Below are 27,355 nucleotides of genomic sequence, written 5' to 3'. Positions count from 1 at the left end.
ATTATTGTTAATATGTGATGCTAAGTAGGAGAAAGACGACTGAAACTTTGCAGTTCTGTGAACAGGAATCTCGAGTCGTTGATCAACATGTCTTAAGTCTCTTATATTTATTTCATTTCTTTTAATCATTTTAGCAAAAAGATATTCAGGAACATGAGTTTCTAGAATCTTTTTAATGAAATTTACGTAATGTAAGAAACGCTGTTCATTTAGCTTAAGTTCTTTTAAAAGCTTTATATATGGTGAAATATGTTGAAATCTCGGTACGTTCTTCCAAACTTCTTCAAAATCAAATTACGAGGAGTCCCCGAGATTCTATCAAACTACTTCCAAATCAAAACAAGGTGTCCCCGAGATTCTATCCAACTACTTCAAAATCAAAACATAAGGAGTCCCCGAGATTCTATCCAACATTTTCAAAATCAAAACAAGGGGTCCCCGAAATTCTTTCAAATTACATCAAAAACAAGGCCCACAAAGGTTCCCCGAGATTCTTTCAAACTTCTTCAAAATCAAAATACAAGGAGTCCCCGAGATTCTTTCAAACATACTTCCAAATCAAAATAGAAGGGATCCCCGAGATTCTATCAAACTACTTCCAAATCAAAACAAAGTGTCCCCGAGATTCTTTCAAATTAAATCAAAAACAAGACCCACAAAGTCTCCTCGAGATTCTTTTAAATTATCCCATAAACAAGATCCACAAAGGTTTCCCGAGATTCTTTCAAACTACTTCAAAAAAACACACTTAAGAGTCCCCGAGATTCTTTCAAACTTCTTCAAAATCAAAACACATGGAATCCCCGAGATTCTATCAAACTACTTCAAAGTCATAATAAGGAATCCCCGAGATTCTATCAAACTACGTCAAAATCATAACAAGGGGTCCCCGAGCTTCTTTCAAACATACTTCAAAATCAAAATAAGGTAAAATAAGAGATTCTTTCAAATTACATCAAAAACAAGACCCACAAAGGTTCCCCGAGATTCTTTCAAACTTCTTCAAAATCAAAACACGAGGAGTCCCCGAGATTCTATCCAACTACTTCAAAATCAAAACATAAGTAGTCCCCGAGATTCTGTCCAACTTTTTCGAAATCAAAACAAGGGGTCCCCGAGATTCTTTCAAATTACATCAAAAACAAGGCCCACAAAGGTTCCCCGAGATTCTTTCAAACTTCTTCAAAATCAAAAGTCCCCGAGATTCTTTCAAACATACTTCAAAATCAAAATAGAAGTGATCCCAAGGTGTCCCCGAGATTCTTTCAAATTACATCAAAAACAAGACCCACAAAGTGTCCCCGAGATTCTTTTAAATTATCCCATAAACAAGATCCACAAAGGTTTCCCGAGATTCTTTCAAACTACTTCAAAAAAGCACACTTAAGAGTCCCCGAGATTCTTTCAAACTTCTTCAAAATCAAAACACATGGAATCCACGAGATTCTATCAAACTACTTCAAAGTCATAATAAGGAGTCCCCGAGATTCTATCAAACTACGTCAAAATCATAACAAGGGGTCCCCGAGATTCTTTCAAATTATTTTGAAATCAAAATACAAGGGGTCCCCAAGATTCTTTTAAATTACGTCAAAAACAGGACCCACAAAGGTTCCCCGAGATTCTTTCAAACTTCTTCAAAATCAAAACACACGGGATTCTTTTTTCTTCAAAGTCGAAATACAAAGGCTCCCCGAGATTATTTTAAATTGGATCAAAAAACCCATTGAGAGTCCCCGAAATTATTTAAATTATTCAAATTCAAAACACAAATGATCCTCGAGATTCTATCAAACTTCTTCCGAATCAAAACACAAGGGATTCCCGAGATTCTATTAAACTACTTCAAAGTGAAAACAAGGGGTCCCCGAGATTCTATCAAACTACTTCAAAATCAAAACACGAGGAGCCCCCGAGATTCTTTCAAACATACTTCAAAATCAAAACAAAGGGTCCCCGAGATTCTTTCAAACTACTTCAAAATCGTAACTAGGGGCCCCCGAAATTCTTCCAAACTACTTCAAAACAACACATCTAGGACTCCTGAGATTCTTTCAAACTTCTTCAAAATCGAAACACAAGGAGTCCCCGAGATTCTATCAAATTACTGCAAAAACAAAATACAAGAAATCCCCTGGATTCTTTCAGTTTACTTCAAAAACATAACGCGAGGGGTCCCTGAGATTCTTTTAAAATTACCTGAAAGACAAGACGTCACAGGCAGGGGAGAGTGGGACCGCCTAAAAATGAGGAAGTTTACAGAGTATCCCAAAGCGCCGATGTCCTAATCGAAATTTGACATACTTTTTAAAAGTATGTCAAATTTCATGTGAAATATGTTCTTGAGTAGGTAATCGTGTTATAAAAAGAAAAACAACAGAGGAGCCCCACCCCGTCTCAGTCTCAACCGTCATGAATTTTCCATTCGTTGTCAGACCGAGGGGCGGAGCGTAATTGCAAAATCGATATTTCCCCTTACAAATTTAACATTTTAAATGTTTTCAGTTTTTAAGACGTAATTTAAGCCCCGCCCACCCGCCCTATCTCAATTCTGATGATTTTTTTCATTCGTTGTGAGCCAAGGGGGCGGAACTTAATTGTAAAATCCTTATTTCTCTACAATAAATAAAAAATATGTTTTTGAGTGTTATTCAAAAAATACAATGTATATTAAGAAAAAATTAACGCTGAAGATTAACCTGCCTTGAACTAAATAGTAATAAAGTTTTCATTCGTTGGAGACATAGGGGCGGAGCCTAATTGCAAAATCCATATTTCCTTACAAAAATTTACCATTTTAAACGTGTTTTAAGTTTCTAAGAATAAAAAAATCATTACAATTGAGATGGGGTGGGTGGGCGGGGTTTATATTTTGTTTTTTCCTTCTTAATATACATAGTATTCTTTGAACAACAAGATACTCAAAAACATGTTTTTGAATTCTTGTAAAGAAATGAGTATATTGCAGTTACGCTCCGCCCTCTTGGTTCACGGCGAATAAATAAAAATGATAACAATTGAGACAGGGCGGGTGGGCGGGCTTATATTTTGACTTTTTGTTGTAATATGTGTAGACTTCTTTTCATAAGAAGAAACTTAAAACAAGGTTAAAATGGAAAATTTGTGTAAGATTATCAAAATTTTCTGAAAACACAATATCAGAGGACAGTACATTTTTAAATGGAATCATTATTCTGTTTTACTGATAACGGTAACAAAAATCACCGACAAAGAGTGCTAGTTGTTCAGAGGTCTGCCGTGAGTCCGCCGCTTTTGGTCAACGACGTTATAACACGTGACTTAACTATCCACTGTGCGCCGATGACCCATTTGTTCTTGATTTCATTCCTATTTAATGATTTTTAATTGGTGTGTGGCGCTATTTTCAAGAAAAGCACTTCACCCAATCCTGAATTATCAAATTTCTCTGAAAATACAATACCAAAGGACCCTACATTATTGAATCAAATCATCATTGTGTTACTGATAACAGTAACAAAAATAACAGACAAAGAGTGCAAGAATGTTTTTATGGAAGGGATCACACAAGCTCAAGTTCGGGGTTGTTCAGAGGTCTACCTTAGGTCCGCCGATTTTTGTCTATTTCGTCAATGACGTTATAATAATGTAGGATGTGAACTATCGACGGTGTGCCGACAACCCAATTATCCTCGCTTTTGTCCCTATCTAATTATTTTTAAGTGTTGTGTAGTCCCGTTTTCAAGAAACGCGACTTCGTTGAACCCCGAACCGTCCGCTCTCCCAAATTATCAAAATTTCTCTGAAAATACAATACCAGAGGACAGTATATTTTTAAATGGAAATATTATTTTGTTTTACTGATATCGACAAGTTCGGGGTTGTTCAGAGGTCAGCCTTGAGTCCGCCGATTTTTGCCAATTTCATTAGCGACGTTATAATACAGGATGTGAACTATCCACGGTGTGCCGACGACCCAATTATTCCCGTTTTATCCCTACCTAATTATTTTTAAGTGTTTTCAAGAAACGCGACTTCGTCCAACCCCGAACCGTCCGCTCTTCCGAATTATCAAATTCCTCTAAAAATACAATACCAGCTGCCTCCTTGGCCGTTTGTAAACACTCGAACATAAAACCGTCCTAAATAATAGCAACACCATCCCCCCTCTCCCCCGTCGAAACCGTGACGTCCGTGCCCGACCTCACGAACCTCCCGACTCCTGCAGCGCTCTCGAATTTTTGAGATATTTATTTTTGCCCGGTGGTTTCGACACCGCACACCTAGTCGATTCCCGGCCGAAAATAACCCCAGAGGTACAACACACACACGTCCGAAACTAAAACTTGACCTCGTTCTGTCAACAGGGAAAAAGGCGGCAAGCTGGTGACGGAAGTGAGCGACTTGAAGGACCGCGTCGTCATCAAAGGCCATAACAACAACACCCTCACGTTGAAGGACCTGAAGGAGAACGACGTCGGCAACTACACGTGCGTCCTCACCATCGGCAGCGCCAGATATCAGGACAGCGTCGCCTTGGCCACGGCGTCCAGCGCCAAGTGGGGCGTCAGGGTCACGAAGAACACCAACGTCGTCGAGGGCGAGAAGCTGACGTTGAAGTGCGAGGTGCGGGGGGATCTCACGCTCCAGTGGTGGTACAGTAAGTCGGAAGTTGGAGAATTTTCACCTATTGCACTGGGTGGCGGGTGTGGCACCAGGAGGATGAGTGGATGGGCGCTTGCGGTGTGTTATATGTGTTGCGGTTGGCAGTCGTGGTTTCCTCCGTAGCTGCCTTTTTTTTTTTATTTTATTGTTTTTTTCTGGTAGTGGTGCGACGGCCCACTTGATCCCGTCATGCACGCATGCGTATTACCGTGCGTGAGATGTCGCCAAAAATTTCACTTATATTCGACAAAGATCTATTCTTTTCCAAAAAATGCTAATACGTATTTATAATTCTTCACTATTTTTGTATGCTAATAAAATTTTATGGACTATTAGTTCGTTCAGGGAACATTGCTTGAACGACTTCCCTGCCAAATACCCTCGTCAATCTGTCAGGGTTGCAATCAGGAAGTAGTTGTGCGTCGGAAATTCGCTTGGAACGAAATTATCGGTCATTATCGAGTAGCGCAAATCCGCCCCTGGACGATTTGACGACCCCCAATCTGTAATTTATAATTTCACGGATTCGGAATTTCCACTGTTTGACTTTTCGATTGTAAAATTTTATTACTGATACGAAAATAGTCTGTTTACTGTACGTCAGGGACGTCAGATTTCGACACATTGGTCGAGTTCTCCGTTTTTATTGTCGTCCCTTTCAAAAACTTGATGACGTCATCACTACTATCGTCTGAAATTTATAGTGTGGACTCGCATCGTTCGTGGTTTAATAATGTGTCTATATTTTTACTTCTTGAGCATAAGCAACTTCTGTTTTCTCGACGTTGCATGACGCGTAGAGTACGAAAAAATGGGTCTTCTGTTTCGGTCTGTCTGTCTACCTTCTGACCGAATTTCTATTAGACGGATAATCTCCGAAACTACTGGACCGGTTGTTAACAAATTTTATATGTGTATTATGAATATCGTGTAGATGGTAAAACGCTAACCAAAATTTGGATAAACAATAGGTTGACGTCACCTAGAAAACTTACATTGGTGAATATTATTTCAATTTTATAAAAAGAAATCTCCGTCACATGTGATTTATGAATCCGTCTTCAGTTTTTACCCTATACATCCAGATTTTTGGGAAAAAAATCAAAATTATATAACAAAATTTTGCAATTTGACTTTGAAACTGAAAAACCGAATGCTCTGAAACCTTGCAAACGGTTTAAGGTTTTCATAAGGATGGTAAATGATTAATCAAAATTTGAATGTTCATGAAGTCACAGCCTATTGATTTTTAAATTTTTCGCTTTTCGCATATTTCGGTTCTTCAATTTCTCGTTTTTTCAAATTTTCGATTTTTCCATATCTTTATTCTTCGGTTTTTAAATTTTTCGATTTTTTTTTCGTCTTTCAGATTTTTCGATTTTCCCAGTTTTTTTATTCATCAATTTTTCGATTTTTTAGTTTTATCAATTTTTAGGATTCTGAATTTTTCAATGTTTCGATTTCTCACTTTTTCGATTTTCCAATTTTTCGGTCCAATTTCCCGCTTTTTCAAATTTTCAACTTTTTAAGATTTTTCGATTCTTCAAATTTTTTAATTCCTTAAATTTTAGATTTTTCGTTTTCTCGTTTTTTGATTTTTCGGTTTTTCGATTTTTCAGTTTTATCAGCTTTTAGATTTCTGGATTTTTTGATTTTCCCATTTCTCGATTGCTCAATTTTTCGATGTTTCAATTTCTCGACTTCTTCATTTCCCAATGTTTCGATTGTTCAATTTTTTGATATTTTAATATTTTCATTCCCTAAATTTTAGATTTTTCGAGTTCTCGTTTTTTGATTTTTGTTTTTCGATTTTTTTTTTATTTTTTGACTTTCGGATTTTTCGATTTCTCGTTTTATGATTTTTCGGTTTTTCGATTTGTCAATTGTTGAATTTTTCAGTTTTAGCAATTTTTAGATTTCTGGGTTTTTCAATTTTTCGACTCTTCAGTGTTTCGATTTCTCAATTTTTCGGTTCTTCAGTTTCTCGTTTTTTCAAATTTTCGATTTCTCGATATTTTGATTCTACCATTTTTCGATGTTTCTTTTTTTTTCAATTTTTTGACTTTTCAATGTTTCGATTTTTCAGATTCGAGATTTTACAGTTTGTTGATTTTTAAATTTTTCGATTTCCAATTTGGTTCTTCAGTTTCCCGTTTTGTCAATTTTTCGATTTTCCCATTTCTCGATTGCTCAATTTTTCGATTTTCTAATATTTCGGTTCAATTTCTCGTTTTTTCAAAATCTCGATTTTCGATTTCCCCATTTCTGGATTGCTCAACTTTTCGATGTTTAATTTTTTCAGTTTTCCTATTCTTTAATTTTTCTTCGATTCTTTAAATTCTAGATTTTTCGATTTTTGGTTTTTTAATTTTTCGGTTTTTCGATTTTCCAATTTAACTTCTCGGTTTTTAAACTGTTTGGTTTTTCAGTTTTATTAATTTTTAGACTTTTGAATGTTTCAATTTCTCAAATTTTCGACTTCTAAGATTTTTCGATTTTTCCATTTTTCGATATTTATTTTTTTTCAGTTTTCTTATTCTTCAATTTTTCTTCGATTTTTCAATTTTTCAACATCTGAGTTTTGGGATTTTCCAATTTTTCGATTCTTAAATATTTTTTCGACTTAAAGGTCTTTCGATTTTTTGATTTCACGATTGCTCAATTTTTCGATGTTCGGCGTCTCGATTTTCCAATTTAACTTTTCGGTTTTTAAATTCTTCGATTTTTCAGTTTTATCAATTTTTAGATTTCTGAATTTTTCAATTTTTCGATTCCTCGGTTTTTCGATATTTCAGTTTTATCAATTTTTAGATTTCTAGGTTTTTCAAATTTTCGATTTCTCCATTGTTTTAGTTTTCGGCTTTTAAATTTTTCAATTTTTTTTTCGACTTCAAGGTCTTTGGATTTTTTGATTTCCCGATTGCTCAATTTTTCGTATTGCGGTGTCTCTATTTTTTGATTTTTTGTTTTTCGATTTGTCAATTTTTCGTTTTAAATTTTACATTTTTCGATTTTTCAGTTTAACTTTTCGGTTTTTAAATTCTTCGATTTTTCAATTTTATCAATTTTTAAATTTATGAATTTCTCAATTTTTCGACTTTCCAATGTTTCGATTCCCCAAATTTTCGACTTCAATGTTTCAATTTTTTGATTTTCCAATTTTTCGGTTCTTCAATTTCTGGTTTTTTCAAATTTTCGATTTCTCCATTATTTTATTTTTCAGCTTTTAAATTTTTTAATTTTTTTTTTCGACTTCAAGGTCTTTCGATTTTTTGATTTCCCGATTGCTCAATTTTTCGATATTTCGGTTTCTCCCCTTCTCGATTTCCCAATTTTTTTCAATTGTTCGATGTTTCAATTGTTTTTTTTTTTTCAATTTTTTCAATTTGAGTTTTGGGATTTTTCAATTTTTCGATTTGTCAAATTTCCGTTTTTTAATTTTTACATTTTTCGATTTTTTAGTTTAACTTTTCGGTTTTTAGATCATTCGATTTTCAGTTTTATCAATTTTTAGGTTTCTAGATTTTTCAATTTTTCGGTTTATAAATTTTTCGATTTCTCCATTTCAAAATTTTTCAATTTTTCGATATTTTGAATTTTTGGGATTTTTCAATTTAACTTTTGGTTTTTAAATTGTTCGATTTTCAGTTTTATCAATTTCTTCTAGATTTCTGGATTTTTCAATTTTTCGATTTTTTTTTATTTTCCCATTTCTAGATTGCTCAATTTTTCGAGGTTTAATATTTTTTCAGTTTTTCTATTCTTCAATTTTTCTTCGCTATTTCAATATTTCGATTCCTCAATTCTTTAAAATTTGGATTTTTCGATATTTCAGTTTTGACATTTATCAGTTTGTTGATTTTATAAATTTTTCGATTCTTCAATTTCTCGTTTTTTCAAATTCTCCTTAAATTTTAGATTTTTCAATTTGTCGATTTTCCGTTTTTAAATTTTACACTTTTAGAGTTTTCAGTTTTCTCAGTTTTTAGATTTCTGGATTTTTCAAGTTTTCGACTTTTGAATGTTTCGATTTCTGGATTTTTCGATTTTCCAATTTCTCGATTGCTCAAATTTTTGGACGTTTCGGTTTTCGACCTCCCGATTTCCAAATTTTTCAATTTTTAGATTCTTGAATTTTTTGATTTTTCGGTTTTTCGATTTTTCAGTTTTTAAATCGTTCGATTTTTCAGTTTTATCATTTCTAGATTGATTTTTCAATTTTTGGGCTTTTCAATGTTTGGATTTTTATTTTACGACTTTAAAATTTCTCGATATTTTTATTTTCCCATTTCTCGATTGCTCAATTTTTCGACGTTCAATTTTCTTTCAGTTTTTCGATTTTTCAATTTAACTTTTCGGTTTTTAAATTGTTCGATTTTTCGATATTTCTGTTTTTAAATTTTTAGACTTCAACGTTTAGATTTCTCAATTTTTCAATATTTCAGTTTTAAGTTTTTTCAATTTGTTGATTTTTTCAGTTTTACCAATTTTTAGATTTCTGGATTTTTCAATTTTTCGATTGGTCAATTTTTCAATATTTGAGTTTTGCAATTTTTCAATTTTTCGATAATCTAATTTTTTGATTTCTTAAATTTTAGATTTCTCGATTGTTCAAATTTTCGATGTTTCGATTTCTAGATTTCCAAATTTTTCTTCGATTCTTCAATTTTTTGATTTTTCGGTTTTTCGATTTGTCAATTTTTCGTTTTTAAATTTTTCATTTTTCGACTTTTCAACGTTTAGATTTCTCAATTTACAATATTTCAGTTTTGAGATTTTTCAGCTTGTTTTTTCAAATTTTCGATTTCTCGATTTTATTTTTTATCGATTTTTAAGATCTTTCCATTTTTTGATTTTCCCATTTCTCGAATTGCTCAATTTTTCGATGTTTCAATATTTGAGTTTTTGGGATTTTTCAATTTTTCGATATTTCAGTTTGTTCATTTTTAAATTTTTCCGTTTTTCGATTTGTCAGTTTTTCATTTTTAAATTTTACATTTTCCGATTCGTCAATTTAACTTTTCGGTGTTTAAATCGTTCGTTTTTCAGTTTTATCAATTTTTAAATCCAAAAATTTTTCAATTTTTCGACTTTTCAACGTGTTGATTTTATAATTTTTTGGTCCTTCAATATTTTGTTTTTTCAAATTTTCGATTCCTTGATTTTCTTTATTTTTTGGTTTTTAGATTTCTCCATTTTTTGATTTTCCCATTTCTCACATGCTCAATTTTTCCATGTTTCATTTCAGTTTTTCTGTTCTTCAATTTGTCTTCGATTTTTCAATCTTTCGGTATTTGAGTTTTTGGGATTTTTCAATGTTTCGATTATTTAATTAAAAATTCCTTAAATTTTAGATTTTTTTGATTTTTCAATTTAACTTTCGGTTTTTAAATTGTTCGACTTTTCGATATTTCGATTTCTCAATTTTTCGATTTTTCGAGTTAACTTTTCGGCTTTTAAATTGTTCGATTTTTTATTCTTCAATTTTTCTTTGATTTTTCAGTCTTTCGATATTCGAGTTTTTGGGATTTTTAAAATTTTTTAAATTATTCAATTTTCAGTTTTATCAATTTCTCAAATTTTTCGATATTTCAGTTTTGAAATTTTTAAGTTTATTGATTTTTAAATTTTTCGATTTTGTCGACGTTTAATTTTTTTTCAGTTTTTCTATGCCTCAATTTTTCAATTTTTCGACTTCTCGATCTTCTGTTTTAAGGTTATCGTAAGCTTGGTTGATCAAAATTTTTCGTTGATGCCTCCAAAAAAGTGATGACGTGTTTTTTTACAATTTTGCCAAATAAATGTTTTTTAAATTTTATAAAATAACAGCTGCTGTGATTTATGAATCCGTTTTGGCGTTTTACCCTTCCCACCCAGATTTAAAAAAAAAACACACAAAATTTCATTCCTATGTTTTACAATTTAACTTTGAAAGTATAAACATAAACAGTCGAAGTTAGGCATGCACTGAGAAATTGAGAATATCTACATTTTTTCCCGTGAAACTTTCTCGGGAACAAATTTTATAATTTTTCAAAGAAGCAGAATTGGTTGGAGAACTTCAGAGGCCAGGAAAGTTCTGTCGAAATAATTTTCGACCAATTGTTATAGTCGTTGATTCAGTGTCTCTAAGAAATCGATGATTAAAATTGATCCCCTCCAAAAAGTTGATGACGTCATCGGAAACTTTATTCAAGAAAATCTGTGGTTACGCTTGTGCGACGACGGAAGTTCTATAATTGCTTTGGGCCATTTTTTCCACTTTTAGTTTCCTTCTCTGTTGTACCTCTACCATCCTTCATAATTTTTTTTTCTTCACAACTAACTCTTTTCTTCATTTTCAAGGAAACACCACCAGTGGTGACAACTACACGCAACTGCCAGGAAAAGAAGAGCGTGTTAGGCTAGTACCGTACTACGACGAAGATAGAAAAGTCAACGTGACCGACGGCGAGCTAAAAATCGACGAAGTCAACATGGGCGACCGGGGTGAATACATATGCATCGGCGAGTCCGAGGACGGACAAAGGTTCAACATGACTAGCGCAGTCCGCATTAAAGGTACGAGAAAACACCCTGTAGCGCGATACTTAAAAATTTCTTTCTTCGTTGTTTTAGACAAGTACGCAGCCCTGTGGCCATTCTTGGGCATATGTGCCGAAGTGTTCGTTCTCTGCGCCATCATCTTCATATACGAGAAGAAACGTAACAAAACCGAATTAGAAGAAAGCGACACCGACCAAAGTCCAGACCAGTAAGTATGAGTCGCTGGACGTCTGATGAGGCGCCTCGAGACGGCTTGTCGTCCCGAGGCGTCGGCGAGCGGAGTTTTCAGGCGGACGTCCAACTAGACCGCTTTGATATTTTTTTATAGGAAGTGACGTTTTCTTCCAGGAAAAACACCCCCGACCACGGTAAAGAGTCAAACTTGAGGCACAGGCAGTGAATCCAGTTGTTAACCCTACCACACGTAATTAAAAATGAAATTAGAAGTTCAAGTTATAGTTACATTCGTCATGTGTATTGAAGACTATTTAACTAACAAAGTTGTCCGAGTTCGCACTGTACAAAGTAACGTTTAAGGTTATTGTTGAAGCCTTCGTTTTCTCGGACGGGTGTTGCTTTCGAGTACAGTCTTTTTTAATTGTTGTTGTGTTTTTTCCGCGACTTCGATTCCGTTCAGGTACTTACTTTTCCAATTTCTAGTACTTAATGTAGATATTGTAAAATTGTTATGGCGCAATCGAAAGAGGCTGTAATCCACCGCAAACCATCAACCATTGTACATAAATAAATTAAGAGATTGTATCTTGTTTATATATGTATTGTTAAAAGAAATTGTGTTTAAACATATGGACTGTTGTTTTTTCTTTATGTTTTTGTGATACTTCACATTGTAAAGTGCTTAATGATCCAAAGACCGCGTCTTGTTATCTCTGAATTAATTTGGCCGATTTGTAGTTAAAAGTATCAATGTGGTCTTCATGTCATCGGTACTAATAGATTCTGTAGGCTGCTTGGTTTCACCGCTCAGTGCTAACTTCTAGGGTTTTGATTTCGACCAAAAGTGGCGGCGGCACTTGTCCCGCGCCGCCATTTCTCGATGTGAACCATTTTAACTCTTCTCTAGTTGACTTACTGATAAATTTTAAGCGTACTATATTAGAATATAAAATAACAAAGCGATGACTTAAAAATAACACAGAGCAGATTTATTTTTTACTTATTCTAAGAGTTATATTTAAGTCATTATTAGGTTTAGACTTAAATTTCCACGAGGTGAAACTCGAACTCGCCGTCCTATCCCCACTCAATCGACTTAGTTTAGGTTCCTACCATAGCATCGACGGCTCTTCGAATTCCACCCGACATAAACAAAAAAAAAATAAATAAAACAAATTCAACTAGTATTCGCAATTAGAGTAAAAATATTGGTGCTTGCACAAAAAGTACTTCATCGGACAGGATCCACTGTCGTCGCGTTCATGTTTAGACGCTGCGCTGCTGATTTTCGTTTGAGTTGTATGTATAATCGTTTTCATCCCATCATTTGTTTTTCTTTCGTAGTTTAACTTTTTTTTATGTAACAATCATCTATACTTCCCTGTTTTTACTTGTGACATACCATTTTTAAAAAGTAATCACAAATTATTATGTTGGAATAAACTTGAAATAAAATTTTATTCGTTGTTTCGACTTTGGAGTTACCTACAGAGGGTGCTGAGGTTAAGTTTATTCATACATGAAAAATACAATAACAACCAACTCTATAACCAAGGAACAATAAATTTACATAAATGCCTATTACCAGTGTATATAAAACCCATCATGCGAACTTCAACCTGTAGGCGGCGATCCCCACCAGACCGATTGCGAAACTCGCCGCTAGCGTCGCACTCCATAAAAGGATCTAAAAATTAACAAAACAAGATTTTTACACTTTCTTAACAATTAACTCTAAAATTTACTAATGCAACTTAAAGAAATCTAATTAGCGCATGCGCAGTTCTTGTCACATGAGCACTACATTTTGAAAGTTTTATTTCATCATTTCTCGTGATTCCTGATAGTGATAAACATGGTAATTTTGATGTGTGGAATATTGATTACAACGTAAATGTATTCCGTGAAATTACACAATTCGTTTCTACCATAATCGATAAAATCAGTCTGTCTATAATTTTTTTTTTCCAACGACAATTCAAACAAATAAAAACTTCTTAAGATAAAAGATAATCTTAAAGTGCACTTAAAATTTTAATGTACATAATTGGTTAAGTAATTTGAGAGATTAACTGCGCGTCACTTAAATTAAGTAGAAATGACAGTGTAACTTTAGCAACAAATAACTTAATTATAACCAAAGATAAAAAAAACACGATTAAACGCAGCCATGGATTTTCGAAGACTTGTCTTTGATAGAATTTTCGTCAGTTTAAAAGTTCGAAACGATCAAAGACAAACTTTAAAAAATTCATGGCTGTCTTGATCGGGTTTTTATTGCTCTCTCGGTACTTTATTATATTACACTAAGCCATGGTGACAGTCAGTAAAGGATGACTTTTTGAGGTAAAAAAATTGTGTTTAAGAATAGAAAGTTGGGGTGAGTAACGCGGAGGTGGCAACCGACACATTACCTTTAGTTCTATTTTTATTGCTACTCAACCTATATCAAATTTATTAAATTTAGTTTTACCCCTTAGCATCATGTAGCACCCATTTTAAATTTTAGTTTACTTGTTTATTTTACTTATACTTCTGCTTTTATATTCTTCACTTAGTGTAAAAATTTTATTTTTTGACTAGTCTTTGTACAGCATCGGTCTGCAAACGGATCAATTAAACTATATTGTCAAAAAATTCTAGAACATAGATTCGAAGGGCGACTCCAAAAATACAGCGTTTTTATGATCCCAGAGCAAGATTTTGGAAATATTCGATTTGAAATGAAGTTTTTTAAAAAAAATCGAAAAAAATCGTCATATTTCAATTGGCGATTCTGGAAAAATGGTACGAATTGTCGAAGAAATGTAGCCGAAAACAACTTCTGGAGGTTTTGAAGGTAATGGGAAAAATCCGAAATTTTCCTAACGGAAAAATTTTGATTTTGAAAAAGTTGTCCAAAAATCTTCAAAAAATTCTGGAATATAGATTTCGAAGGGCTGATTAAAAAAATATAGCGTTTTAATGGTCCCAGGACAAGAGTTTAGAAATAAATACTAGGTTTGAAATAAAATTTTACGAAATAGGCGATTTTCGAAAATTGGTTGAAGTTATTAAATTAAAATGAATCCGAAAATAATTTGTGAATGTCGAAATGTACAAGAAAGTATCTTTAGTTAAGTTTAGGTGATCAAAAAATTTCTAAATTTTCGTAAGGGAAAAATTTTGGTTTGAAAAGAGTTAGACAAAAATTCTATAATCTAGATTTCGAAGTGGTGATTCAAAAAATACAGGGTGGTTATGATCGAATAAAAATACGGGAAAAATTTTGGTTTTGAAAAAGTTGGCCAAAATTCCTCAAAAAAGCCTAGATTATAGAATGCGAAAATTGAAAAATAAAAAAATGTAAGTCTAAACTGAAGAATATAATAATTGAAAAATCGAAAATTCCATAAATCGAAAATCGGACAGTAGAAAGATTGAAATTCGAACAACTAAAATCAAAAAATCGAAAACTGAAGATTGGAAAAACTGAAAATCGAAAACTAAAAAAATTTAAAATTCAAATATTGAAAAGGCGAAAAGTAAAAAAATTGAAGTCTCAAAACTGAAAAGTGAAAAATTGAGGAATCGGAAATTGAAAAAGTCAAAAATCGAGATATCGAAAAATCAAAAAGTAAAACAATTGAACATTCAAGTATCGAAAAGTAAAAAAAATGAGAACTCGAAAATTAAAAAAGTCAAAAATCGAAAATTTGAAGAATTGAAAAAATTAAAAATCGAGAAATCGAAAAGGCAACAAATTAAAATTCGATATTGAGAAATCGAAAAATGGAAAAATGAAAACTAGAAAACTGAAGAATGCGAAAATTGAAAATCAAAAAGTAAAATAATTGGAAAATCGAAAAACTGAAATTTCGAAAAATCGAAAAGTAAAAAAATTTACAAGTCCAAAAATTAGAAAAATCAAAAATCGAAACATGGAAATTTCGAGCAACGAAAATCGAAATGTGGAGAAATCAAAAAATCGACAAGCAAAAAATTAAAAATCGGAAAACTGAAGAAAGGATAAATTGAAAATCGAAAAGTAAAAAAAATGAAAATTTTAATATCGATTAATCAATAAAAAAACAATTTGAAAAGAGTAAAAACTGAAGAATGGAAGAATTGAAAAATCGAAAAATTTTTAAAACTTGGAAGAATTCCAAAAATGAAAAATTAAGAAATCTAAAACTAAAAAAATCAAAAATGAAAAATGGAGAAGGCAACAAACTGAAAATTCGAATTTGAGAAATCGAAAAAAAAATTGAAAATTGGAATATCAAAAAACAGCAAATTTGAGAATTTGAAGATTGAAAATTTGAAAAATTAAAAATTCGAAAAATCAAATGTCGAAGAATTGAAAAATCCAAAAATGAAAAAGCGAAAAGTAAAAAAAGATGAAAATTCAAGTATCGAAATGTAGAAAAGTAAAAAAATTGAAGAATCTAAAAACTGGAAAATCAAAAATTGAGAAATCGAAAATTAAAAAAGTCAAAAATAAAATAAGAATTGAAAACATTAAAAATCGAAAAATGGAAAAATGAAAAGTAAAAAACTGAAGAACGCGAAAATTGAAAATCGAAAAGTAAAAAAATTTAAAAGTTAAAAATTCGAAAAATTAAAAATCGAAACATCGAAATTTCGAGTAACGAAAATCGGAAAGTCGAGAAATTAAAAAATCGACAAGCGAAAAATAAAAAATCGGAAAACTGAAGAAAGGATAAATTGAAAATCGAAAAGTAAAAAAAATGAAAATTTGAATATCGATTAATCAAAAAATGAAAAAAAATTAAAAAGAGTAAAAACTGAAGAATGGAAGAATTGAAAAATCGAAAATTTTAAAAAATTGAAGAATTCAAAAAATACTAAAAATTAAAATATTTAAAAGGAAACAAATTAAAAATTCGAATACTGAAAAATGCAAAAACTGAAAAATCGAGGAATTGAAGTTGAAATTATTGAAAATTAGTACATATATCGAGAACTCGAAAATTACAAATTTCGGAAAACGAGAACTTGCAAAATTGAAAATTTGAAAACTGAAAAGTAAAAAAAATTCTAAAAACTGGACAATATAAAAATTGAAAAATTGATTTGATAAATAAAAAATGGAAAAATCACAAAGTAGAAAGATTGAAAATCGAAAAGTCGAAAAGTAAAAATATTGAAGTCTAAAAACCGAAGAATGGAAAACTTGAGAATTCTAAAATTAAAAAAGTCAAAAATCGAAAAGGAAACCAATAATTGAAAATTTGAATACTGAGAAATCGAAAAATGGCAAAATCGAGAAATTCAAATTAAAATATTGAGAAATTGAAAAATGAAAAAAAGAAAAGTAAAAAATTGAAAAGTCTAAAAACGAAAAAATGAAAAATCGGGAAATCGAAAAGGCAAACTGAAAATTCGATATTGTGAAATCGAAAAATGGAAAAATCGAGTAATTCAAATTAAAAAAATTGAAAATAAGAAAATTGCAAAACAGAAAATTCCAGAATTCGGAAACTGAAAAATTGAAAATAAAAAATTTGAATATCAAAAAATCAAAAGTCGAAGAATTAAAAAATGGAAAAATGAAAACCGAAAAGTAAAAACATTGAAAAATCGAAAAACTGAAGTATGGGAAAATTGAAAATCCAACAGTAAAATACCTGGAAAATCGAAAAACTGAAGAAAATTAAAAACCGAAAGTTCGAGAAACCGAAAAGTAAAAAAATTGAAAAGTCTAAAAACTGAAGAACGTAAAAATAGAAAAATCGAAAAACTGAACAATGGAGAAATTCAAAATCGAAAGGTAAAAAACTTGAAAATTTGAATATCGATTAATCGAAAAGTAAAAAAATTTAAAAAGACCAAAAACTGAAGAATGGAAAAATTGGAAAATGGAAAATTAAAAAAAAAATGAATTCAAAAAATGAAAAATCGAAAAGTTGAAAAATGGTAAAAATGCAAAATCGAGGAATTGAAATTAAAATTATTCAAAATTAGTATACCGGGAAATCGAAAATCACAAATTTTGGAAATGAAAAACTTTAAAAATCGAAAATTCGAAAAGCGAAAAGTAAAAAACAATACTAAAAACTGAACAATATCAAAATTGCAAATCAATATTGATCAATAGTCGAAAAATCAGAAAGTGGAAAGATTGAAATATTCGAACATTGAAAATGAAAAACTCGAGAAATAAATAAATATAAAAACAAAAAAAATTAAAAATTCAAATGTCGAAAATTAAAAAAGTCAAAAATCGAGAAATCGAAGAGGAAAATTCGAATGAGAAATCGAAAAATGGAAAAATCGAGAAATTCAAATTAGAATGTTGGAAATTAAAATATGGAAAAATAGAAAATTCTAGATTTCGAAAATTGAAAATTTGAAAAATCAAAACTTCGAGATATCGAAAAATCATCAAAAGCCGAAGAATTAAAAAATCGAAAAATGGAAAAAAAATTGAAAATTCGAATATCGAAAAGTCGCAAAGTAAAAAAATTGAAGTCCAAAAACTGAATAAATGAAAAATTGAGAAATCGAAAAATTTATAAATTGAAAAATCAAAAATTCGAGATATCTAAAAATCAAAAGTCGAAGAACTGAAAAATGGAAAAATGAAAAATAAAAAACTGAAGAATGCGAAAATTGAAAATCGAAAAGTAAAATAATTGGAAAATCGAAAAACTGAAGGTTCGAGAAATCGAAAAGTTAAAAATTTAAGTCTAAAAACTGACGAATGTAAAAATCGAAAATTGGAAAAATAAAAAATCGAAACATGGAAATTTCGAGCAACGAAAATCGAAAAGTCGACAAATCAAAACATCGACAATCAAAAATGAAAAATCGGAAAACTAAAGAAAGGAGAAATTGAAAATCGAAAAGTAAAAAAAAATGAAAATTTGATTATTATCGATTAACCAAAAAGTAAAAAAATTTTAAAAAGAGCAAAAATTGAAAAATCGAAAAGGAAACAAATTAAAAATTCGAATAATGAAAAATGCAAAAACTGAAAAAGCGAGGAATTGAAGTAAAATTATTGAAAATTAGTACATACACCGAGAACTCAAAAATTACAAATTTCGGAAAACGAAAACTTGAAAAATCGAAAATTCGAAAACCGAAAAGTAGAAAAAATATTCTAAAAATTGGACAAAATATAAATTGAAAAATCGAAAATTCGATAAATCACAAAATAGAAAAACAAAAAAATTGAAAAATCGAAAAACTGAAGAATGGAAAAATCGAAAAGTAGAAAAATTGAAGTCTAAAAACCGAAGAATGGAAAACTTGAGAAATCTAAAATTAAAAAAGTCAAGAATTTGAAAACTCGGAGAATTGAAAAATGAAAAATAGAGAAATCGAAAGGGAAACCGTTATTTGAAAATTCGAATATTGAGAAATCGAAAAATCAAAAAATTTAAATTAAAATATTGAAAATTTGAATATCCAAAAGTAGTAAATTTCAGATTTCGAAATCTAAAAATTTGAAAAATAAAAATCAAAAATTCGGGATATCGAAAAATCAAAAGTCGAATAATTGAAAAATCGAAAAATGAAAAAACGAAAAGTAAAAAATTGAAAATTCTATATTGAGAAATTGAAAAATGGAAAAATTGAGAAATTCAAATTAAAAAAAAATAAAAATTGAAAATTAAAAAATCGAAAATCAGAAAATTACAGATTTCGGAAACTGAAAATTTGAAAATAAAAAATCCGAGATATCGAAAAATCAAAAGTTTAATAATTGAAATATCGAAAAATGAAAAAGCGAAAAGTAAAAAAATTGAAAAACTGAAGGAGTTAAGAACTGAAAGTTCGGGAAACCAAAATGTAAAAAAATTGAAAAGTCTAAAAACTGAAGAATGGAAAAATTGAAAAATGAAAAATTTAAAAAAATTGAACAATTCAAAAAATGAAAAATCGAGAAACCTAAAAGGAAACAAATTAAAAATTCGAATACTGAAAAATCGTAAAGTTGAAAAATGGAAAAACTGCAAAATCGAGGAATTGAAATTAAAATTATTCAAAATTAGTATACCGAGAAATCGAAAATCACAAATTTTGGAAATGAAAAACTTTAAAAATCGAAAATTCGAAAAGCGAAAAGTAAAAAAAAAATAATACTAAAAACTGAACAATAACAAAATTGCAAAATCGAAAATTCGATAAATCAAAAATCGAAAAATCAGAAAATAGAAAAATTGAAATTTGAACAATGAAAATGAAAAACTCGAGAAATAAACAATCGAAAAACAAAAAAATTAAAAATTCAAATGTTGAAAGTCGATAATTAAAAAAGTCAAAAATCGAATATCTAAAAACTCGAAGAGCTGAAAAAATGAAAAATCGAAAAATCGAGAAATTCAAGTTAAAAAAAAATAAAATTAGAATATCGTAAAAAGGAAAATTCCAAATTTCGAAAATTGAAAATTTGAAAAATCAAAAATTCGAGATATCGAAAAATCAAAAGTCGAAGAATTAAAAATGAAAAAGCGAAAAGTAAAAACAATTCAAAAAACTAAAACCTGAAGAATGGGAAAACTGAAAACCGGAAAGTAAATAATTGAAAAATAGAAAAACTGAACAATGTAAAAATTAGAAATTCGGAAATTTGAAAAATCAAAAATCGGGAAGACTCAGGAAATCAAAAAATCGACAAGCAAAAAAAATTGAAATTTTGAATATCGATTAATCAAAAAGTAAAAAAAAAACTAAAAAGACTAAAAACTGAAGAATGGAAAAACTAAAAATTAAAAAAGTGAAAAATGGAAAACTTTAAAAAATCGAAGAATTGGAAAAATGAAAAATTGAGAAATCTAAAAGGAGACAAATTAAAAATTCGAATAATGAAAAATCGAAACCTTGAAAAGTGGAAAAACTCAAAAATCGAGCAACTGAAATTTAAGGTAATTGAAAATACCGAAAAATCGATTGTTTTACAAATTTAGGAAATCGAAAACTTGAAAAATCGAAAATCAAAAAATTGAAGGGTGAAAAACCAAGAATTCGAAGAATCAACTACAAGAAAATGATTTTAGTCTAATTTCCAATATGATCGAAAAAATTCGAAATTGTCATAGGAGAAAAATTTTGGTTTTGACAAAGTTCGCCAAAAATCCTCAAAAAATTCTGGAATATAGATTTTGACAGGGTGATGTCAAAAATGTAGCATTTTTACGGTCCCATAACAAGATCTTAGAAATATCCAGTTTGAAATAAAATAAAAAAAATCAAAAAAATTATCATACTACAAGGTGCGATATTGGAAAAATAGTAGGAGACATCGAAGCCGAAAATGAGTTCTGGAGATCGAAATACACAAGAAAATGTCTTTAGTTAAGGATTCAAAGGTGATCGAAAAATTTCAAAATTTCCACAAAGGAAAAATTTTGCTTTTGGAAAAGTTGGACAAAAATCGTCAAAAAATTTTAGGACATAAATTTCGACAAGCTGATACCAAAAATATAGCATTTATGGTCCAAGACAAAATTTTAAAAATATTTGGTTTGAAATTCAATTAAAAAAAAGTGGCAAAAACAGTAAATTTCAATGGGCTATTCTGAAAAAATGGTAGGAGTGAAACACCATGTGTACTAAATATTCAAAAACGTACTTTGCCCACTAGCAAAATAAAAAAAAAAAAACAACTACTAACATCACATAACTCTAGGAAAAAATTACCATATGGTCCCATAACCTAATCCATCAACCCACCCCCACTTACATTATGTTTGGACTCATTCTTTTTCTCTTTCACGCTCGTCTTCCTATCCCCAAACATCCTCCTCGCCAACTCCCTCTCACTAGCCTTCTGCTTCTGCATCAACTTATTAATCGACGCCAGTTCTTTTTGTACATCAGGATTACTAGGCGAAACTTCGTCGGCCTTTTTAAGACACTTAACAGCGGCATTTAAGTCATTCTTCGCCTTGTGCACCTACAACACTTAATTACACCCCCACTCCTCCATAAACCAAAAACATACTTTGGCTTTCCTGAACAACGCCTTAACGTTATTAGGCTGACACCTCAACACAGTCTGCAGGGAATTCAGGGCCGCATCGTACAATTCCAGTTTAATTTGGGCCGCGGCCATGTTATTACACACACTAATCCGGTCCTCCAGCAAGTCTTGAAGCGCGGAATCTGACACCTCTTCCGATTTCTTCTCGGTGGGGGTAATACCACCCTCTACTTCATCCAGAAAGTCTAGGGCTCGTCGGTAGCATTGGATCGCGAGGGTGTTTTCACCCCTGCCGTACCACCAGTTCCCGCGCTCCCGCTTTTTGTTTCTACAAAAATTAATACATTTTACATGACAAGAAAATCAATTAATGTCAGATACTCAGATATAGAATACACAGTGTCTGAATTTGAATTTAAATTTAAATGCGTACCCTTGCAATTTCCGTTCTAAAATCGACAAACTCTCTGGGTCCTCCTCCGGCTCCGCCGCCACCAGCTCCACGTCGTACACCACCTTCGCATTCGGCGGGATCTTCGGCGACAGCCCCACGGTGCCGAAGGCCAGTCGGGGCTCGATTTTCAGCCTGCACTTCTCGCCCACGTTCATCAGCCCTACGGCTACGTCCAGCCCCTGCACCACGTCGCAGTCCCCCAGCTGGATCTCCACGTTGTCTTTGCGCTCCACGAGCTTGCCGTCTGCCAGGGTCAACTCATAGTTTACCACGCACTTCATGCGTCTGTCGGGTCTGGTGTTGGGGCTCCCCTGGGTGATTATCTTCTTCATGACGCTGCCGCTGCCCAGGAGGTCGGTCCATTCCGGTTCTTCTTCGGTTTTCTCGGAGGGAGGAGTCGCTGGTTCTTCGTTGGAGTCGCTTACGCCTGTCTTTTCGTCGTAGTCGGTTTCGAGTGAGGAGTTTGTGGGGTCTGTGGCTGCTCTGTCTATGGTCATTTTGGCGGGTTTTCGAGATATGTACGATTAATTTTAAACTGACGACTTAATTTTGTGTTTTTTTCTTTCGTGGAATCGGGATTTTGTACGAGTATGTTTTCTATGTTTCTAACCTACAAAGCGATGACATTTTAGAAATTGTGGTGGTAGGTTGATGTGTACTAGTTGTTAGTGTATTTTGAGTTGTCTATATTGTAGGTTGGCAGCGGTGATGCGAAGCATTCAATGTTTAAAAAAGGCCCTTTTGACATTTTTAAGCTTTTCCCGGGCACCTTCTAAAAATACTAAAGAGATTCTTTCGCTCTTTTTTGGTTCAGCTCATTGAAACCTATTGTCCAGCATTTTTTGCAAATTTTTTGACAACTTTGCCAACAGTTCCATTTTTCAACCCCTCTCCATGTGTATAAATATATTTTAAATTATATTTTTACAATAGTTCTTCTCGATTTATTAATTTACAAACACTTTCCGTGATTTTTTCGTCTCCAACCAGATTTTAATGACGCAATTTTTACAATACAACCAAAAATTTAAACTTCGGTGTAATGTTGGTTGCATAAGCACATTAATATCCTGCAAAAACAATTTAGAATATCATGGAAACAATTCTGGACGCTCTGGACTTAATTAATTGATGCGCAAAGTAATTAGACTGTGAATATCAAAATTTTGATGTATAGAATGTCCAATAAAGAGGAGTGTGAATGATAAGATTTACCATTTTAAACATGTCTTCACGTATATTAAGAATTCAGTTTTTCATTTCTCTAAATTATTATCGATTTGCAATTTTTCTTTTCGTTTTTCTATTTTTTTTATCTTTCAGTCAAAACTTCAGTTTTTCGCTTTTTCAACTTCCAGATTTTTAATTGTTCGTTTTTTCAATTTTAGAATTTTTAGTTTCTCGATTTTTCAATTTTTCGTTTCTTCAATTTTTGAATTGCAATTTTTCTAATTTCTATTTTAAATTTTCACTTTTTCAATTGAAAATTTTCCAATTGTAGAATGTTTCCATTTTTCAATTATTGGATTTTAAAACTTTCATTTAATGATAATAATTTATTCGATTTTTCAATTTTCCAATTTATAATTTTTCAGTTTCTCGATACATGCTTATTTAAATTTTCAACTTTTCGTTCTTTCATTTTATGATTTTGTTTTTTTTTTCACTTTTTCGAATTTGCAATTTCGTTTTTTAGTTTTTTCCACTTTTCGATTTTTCGATTTTTCAGACTTTCGATTTCTCAATTTTTCAATATTTCAGTTTTGGGATTTTTCAGTTTTCCGGTACTTCAGCTTTGGGATTTTTCAACATTTTAATTCTTTAATTTTTCGATTTTTCAACAGTTCCATTTTTCAATTTTTCCACTTTTTAAATTTCAAAGTTTTCAGTTTTTGATGTTTCGATTTCGCGATCGTGTTTCAATTTTTTTGAATTTTAAAATTTTGAATTTTTTCAATTTTTCGGACTTTCAATTTTTCAATTTTTTGATATCGGGATTTATCGAAATTTCGATGTTTCGATTTTCGATTGATCAATTTTTCGATTTATTGATTTTTTTTAATTTTTCAATTTTTCAATTTTTTACTATTCGATTTTTTTATTTTGGACACTTTCTATTTCTCAATTTTTCGATTTTTCTACTTCTCGATTTTTCGATTTCTCGATGTTCGAGTTTTTCAATTTTCCGATTTCTCGGTTTTTCGATTTTCAGTGTTCCGATTTTTCAGTATCTCCATTTCTCAGTTTTTCCTTTCAATTTTCCGAGTTTTCAAACCTTCGATTTTTCGATTTCTCGTTTTTTCAATTTTTCGACTTCGGCTTTTCGATTTTTGAATTTTTGACTTGTTTAGAATTGTACAATTTTTCGGTTTTTTGTTGTTTCGAATTCTCGATTTCTCAATTTCTCGATTTCTCCAATTCTCGATTGTTCGATTTTTCAGTTCTTCCATATTTATATTTTTCAATGTTCCGAATTTTTAAATTTTTGACTTTTTAGTTTATTGATTTTTCAATTTTTCGATTTTTTTATTCGATGTCTTGTTATATCGGTTTTTCGATTTTCAAAATGTTGCGATTTTTATATTTCCAGATTTTTCAACTTTCGGTTTCTCAATTTTCCGATACTTCTGTTTTGGAAATTTTCCGTGTTTTTATTCTTCGATTTCTCGATTGTCAAATTTTCGATCTCTCAATGTTTTCATTTTTCTGTCTTACATTTTTTTCCATTTTGATATTTTTAAATTTTCGATTTTTGGATTTCTCAATTTCTCGATTTCTCGATTTTTCGATTTTTCAGTTTTTCTGTTCTTCAGTTCATCAAATTTTTAATTTTTCAGGATTTTGATGTTTCAATTTTTCGATGTTTCTACTTCGATTTCTCAATTTTTCAGTTTTGGGATCCCAATTTTTGTTTCAATTTTTGATGTTTCTAAATTTTCGATTTTTGGATTTCCCAATTTCTCGATTAAACGACTTTTTGCTTTTTCGATTTTTCATTGATTTTTCGATTTTTTCAGGTTTTTGATGTTTCAATTTTTCGATTTTTTAACTTTACGAATGGAAAAATTGCAAAATTCTAAAAATGAAAAAAGAAAAAAAAGGAAAAAGTATAAAAACCTACACATTACAATTTTGAGAAATTAAAGAAACGAAAAATTGAAACATCGAAAGATTCAAAATCGAGAAAACATTTTAAAATCCAAAAATTGTCAAACTGAAAAATTGAAAAATCGAAGAATTTGGGAAATCAAAGATTGAAATTTTGAAAAACTGAATAAACGAAAAATTATAAACACGAAAGAAACATAGAAAACATTAAATATTTTGACATAAAATCGGGAAACTGAAAAATAAAAATTAAGAAACTTGAAAAACTGAAGGAACGAAAAATTGAAAAATTGAAAAATTGCCAATCGAGAAATTGAAGAAACGAAAAACTGAAAAATTTGGAAGTCGAGAAATTGAAACACTGGAAAAATTAAAGTTGAAAAAACGAAAATTTATGGAGCCGAAACATTCAAAAATGGAAAAATTGAAAAATTGAAAAAAATGAAAAATTGAATAATGGAAAAATTCAAAATTGAGATATCTTAAAAATTGCCAAATTGAAGCAAAATATAAAGACCGCCCACCCGCCCCGTCTCAATTGTGACGACTTTTTTTCATTCGTTGTCAAGACGGGAGGCGGAGCGTAATTGCAAAACCCGTATTCCCCTACAAAATTGTACCATTTTAAACATGTTTTGAGTTTCTAAGCATAAAAAATCATCACAATTGAGATTGGGTGGGTGGGCGGGGTTAATATTTTGCCCTTTTTCTTTATATTCATAGTATTCTTTGAACAACACGATACGCAAAACCGTGTTTTTAAGTTCTTGTAAAGAAATAAGTTTTTGCAGTTAAAGTCCGCCCCATTGGTTCTCGACGAATAAACAAAATCGTCACAATTGAGACAGGGTGGGTGGGCGGGGTTTATATTTTGTCCTTTTTTTCTTAAGCTACGTAGTCATCTTTTCACAACAAAAATTCTAAGGTAGAGATCTCGACGAACTAAATCGAAAAATATGGCGCATTAATTATTCCTCAACCAAAATTTTTCGACGAATAAAAAAGTCATCACAATGGAGATAGGGTGGGTGGGCGGGTAGCTTTAATTTTTTCGAAAATTCCTACCATTTTTCCGGAATCGTCAAAATGAGATATATCAGAATTTAGAATATTTTAAAAATTTTATTTTAAAAACGGATATGTGCCAGTTTTAAGCAAACATGATTTTTTTCATTATTTTTGGACACCCAGTTTTTCCAAAGTTGTACTAAAATCCTTAACAAAAATTTTACGATTACTCTGAAATTTTTGACATTCGCATGTAAACTTTTATTGGTTTCGACCTCCAAAAGTCGTTTTCAGTTTGATTATCTGGAAAAATTCCTTCAATTTTATCAGAATCTTCAAAACGAAAAATAAGGAAATTAAAAAAAATACTTTGAAACCGATTATTTGGAAAAATTTGGTCCGAACATATTAATGCAATATATTTTTCGATTCAGCTTGTCAAAATTTCTATCCTCGAATATTTTGTGTATTTTTTAGTAACTTCCCGAAGAGTCCAATTTTTCAGATACGAAAGTTTTGATTTTTTCCTGGGCAGCTTCGAAAGTTACCTAATGAGATTCTTTTAATTTGTTCATTTCAACCTCCAGAACTGGCTTTCATTTTTTCGAAAATTCGTACCATTTTTCCAAAATCGCCAAAATGATGTAACTCAGATTTTAGAATATTTAAAAAAATTTATTTTGAAAACGGTTATTTCGAAAATCAATCTTCCAATCGACTCGGAATAATTTTCCCCTGATAGATGCGCCATTTTTAAACAAACATGATTTTTTCATTATTTTTGGACACCCAGTTTCTCCAAAGTTGGACTAAAGTCCTAAAAAAAAGTTACGATTACTCTGAAATTTCCCACATTCGCCTGTAAACTTTTGTTGGTTTCGACCTCCAAAACTCGTTTTCAGTTTGATTATCTGGAAAAATTCCTTCAATTTTATCAGAATCTTCAAAACGAAAAATAAGGAAATTAAAAAAAATACTTTGAAACCGATTATTTGGAAAAGTTTGGTCAGAGAATATTAATGCGCTATATTTTTCGATTCAGCTTGTCAAAATTTCTATCCTAGAATATTTTGTGGATTTTTTAGTAACTTCCCCAATTGTCCAATTTTTCAGATATGAAAATTTTGATTTTTTCCTGGGCAGCTTCGAAAGTTACCTAATGAGATTTTTTTAATTTGTTCATTTCAACCTCCAGAACTGGCTTTCATTTTTTCGAAAATTCCTACCATTTTTCCAAAATCGCCAAAATCAAATAACTCAGATTTTAGAATATTTTAAAAATTTTATTTTGAAAACGGATATTTCGAAAACCAGTTTTCCAATCGACTCGGAATAATTTTCCCCTGATAGATGCGCCATTCTTAAACAAACATGATTTTTTCATTATTTTTGGACACCCAGTTTTTCCAAAGTTGCACCAAAGTCCTAAAAAAAGTTACGATTACTCTGAAATTTGCGACATTCGCCTGTAAACTTTTGTTGGT

The 27,355-nt window shown here is 31.0% G+C and overlaps 2 protein-coding genes across 3 annotated transcripts in view; one reads left to right on the top strand and one right to left on the bottom strand.

Moving 5' to 3' along the window:
- The window catches only part of LOC135126079 (basigin), a 43,961-nt gene extending 31,128 nt beyond the window's left edge, over nucleotides 1-12,833 (top strand). Inside the window, exons 3-6 of one of the 2 annotated variants that reach the window (XM_064051875.1) lie at nucleotides 4,347-4,639; nucleotides 10,990-11,205; nucleotides 11,263-11,398; nucleotides 11,519-12,833. In XM_064051875.1, the coding sequence (XP_063907945.1) occupies nucleotides 4,347-4,639; nucleotides 10,990-11,205; nucleotides 11,263-11,398; nucleotides 11,519-11,525 (652 nt within the window). In that variant the 3' untranslated portion in view covers nucleotides 11,526-12,833. The remainder of the gene's footprint in view (nucleotides 1-4,346; nucleotides 4,640-10,989; nucleotides 11,206-11,262; nucleotides 11,399-11,518) is intronic. The other variant, XM_064051874.1, reaches the window with a different exon arrangement.
- LOC135126078 (peptidyl-prolyl cis-trans isomerase FKBP8) lies at nucleotides 12,832-22,415 on the bottom strand. The gene is made up of 4 exons (XM_064051873.1): nucleotides 21,735-22,415; nucleotides 21,323-21,629; nucleotides 21,062-21,274; nucleotides 12,832-13,054 (listed from the first exon to the last, which is right to left on the bottom strand). Exons 1-4 carry the CDS (start codon nucleotides 22,250-22,252, stop codon nucleotides 12,971-12,973), a joined length of 1,122 nt encoding a protein of 373 aa, XP_063907943.1. The 5' UTR covers nucleotides 22,253-22,415; the 3' UTR covers nucleotides 12,832-12,970.
- Between the last annotated feature and the right edge of the window lie 4,940 nt (nucleotides 22,416-27,355).

The sequence above is a fragment of the Zophobas morio genome, unplaced genomic scaffold, assembly GCF_036711695.1.
Source record: "Zophobas morio isolate AGI-343-1 ecotype UQ-CSIRO unplaced genomic scaffold, CSIRO_AGI_Zmor_V1 ptg000010l, whole genome shotgun sequence".
In the NCBI taxonomy this organism is placed as follows: domain Eukaryota; kingdom Metazoa; phylum Arthropoda; class Insecta; order Coleoptera; family Tenebrionidae; genus Zophobas; species Zophobas morio.
The sequence above is the reverse complement of the archived record's forward strand: the minus strand, read 5'-3'. Positions and strand labels throughout refer to the sequence as shown.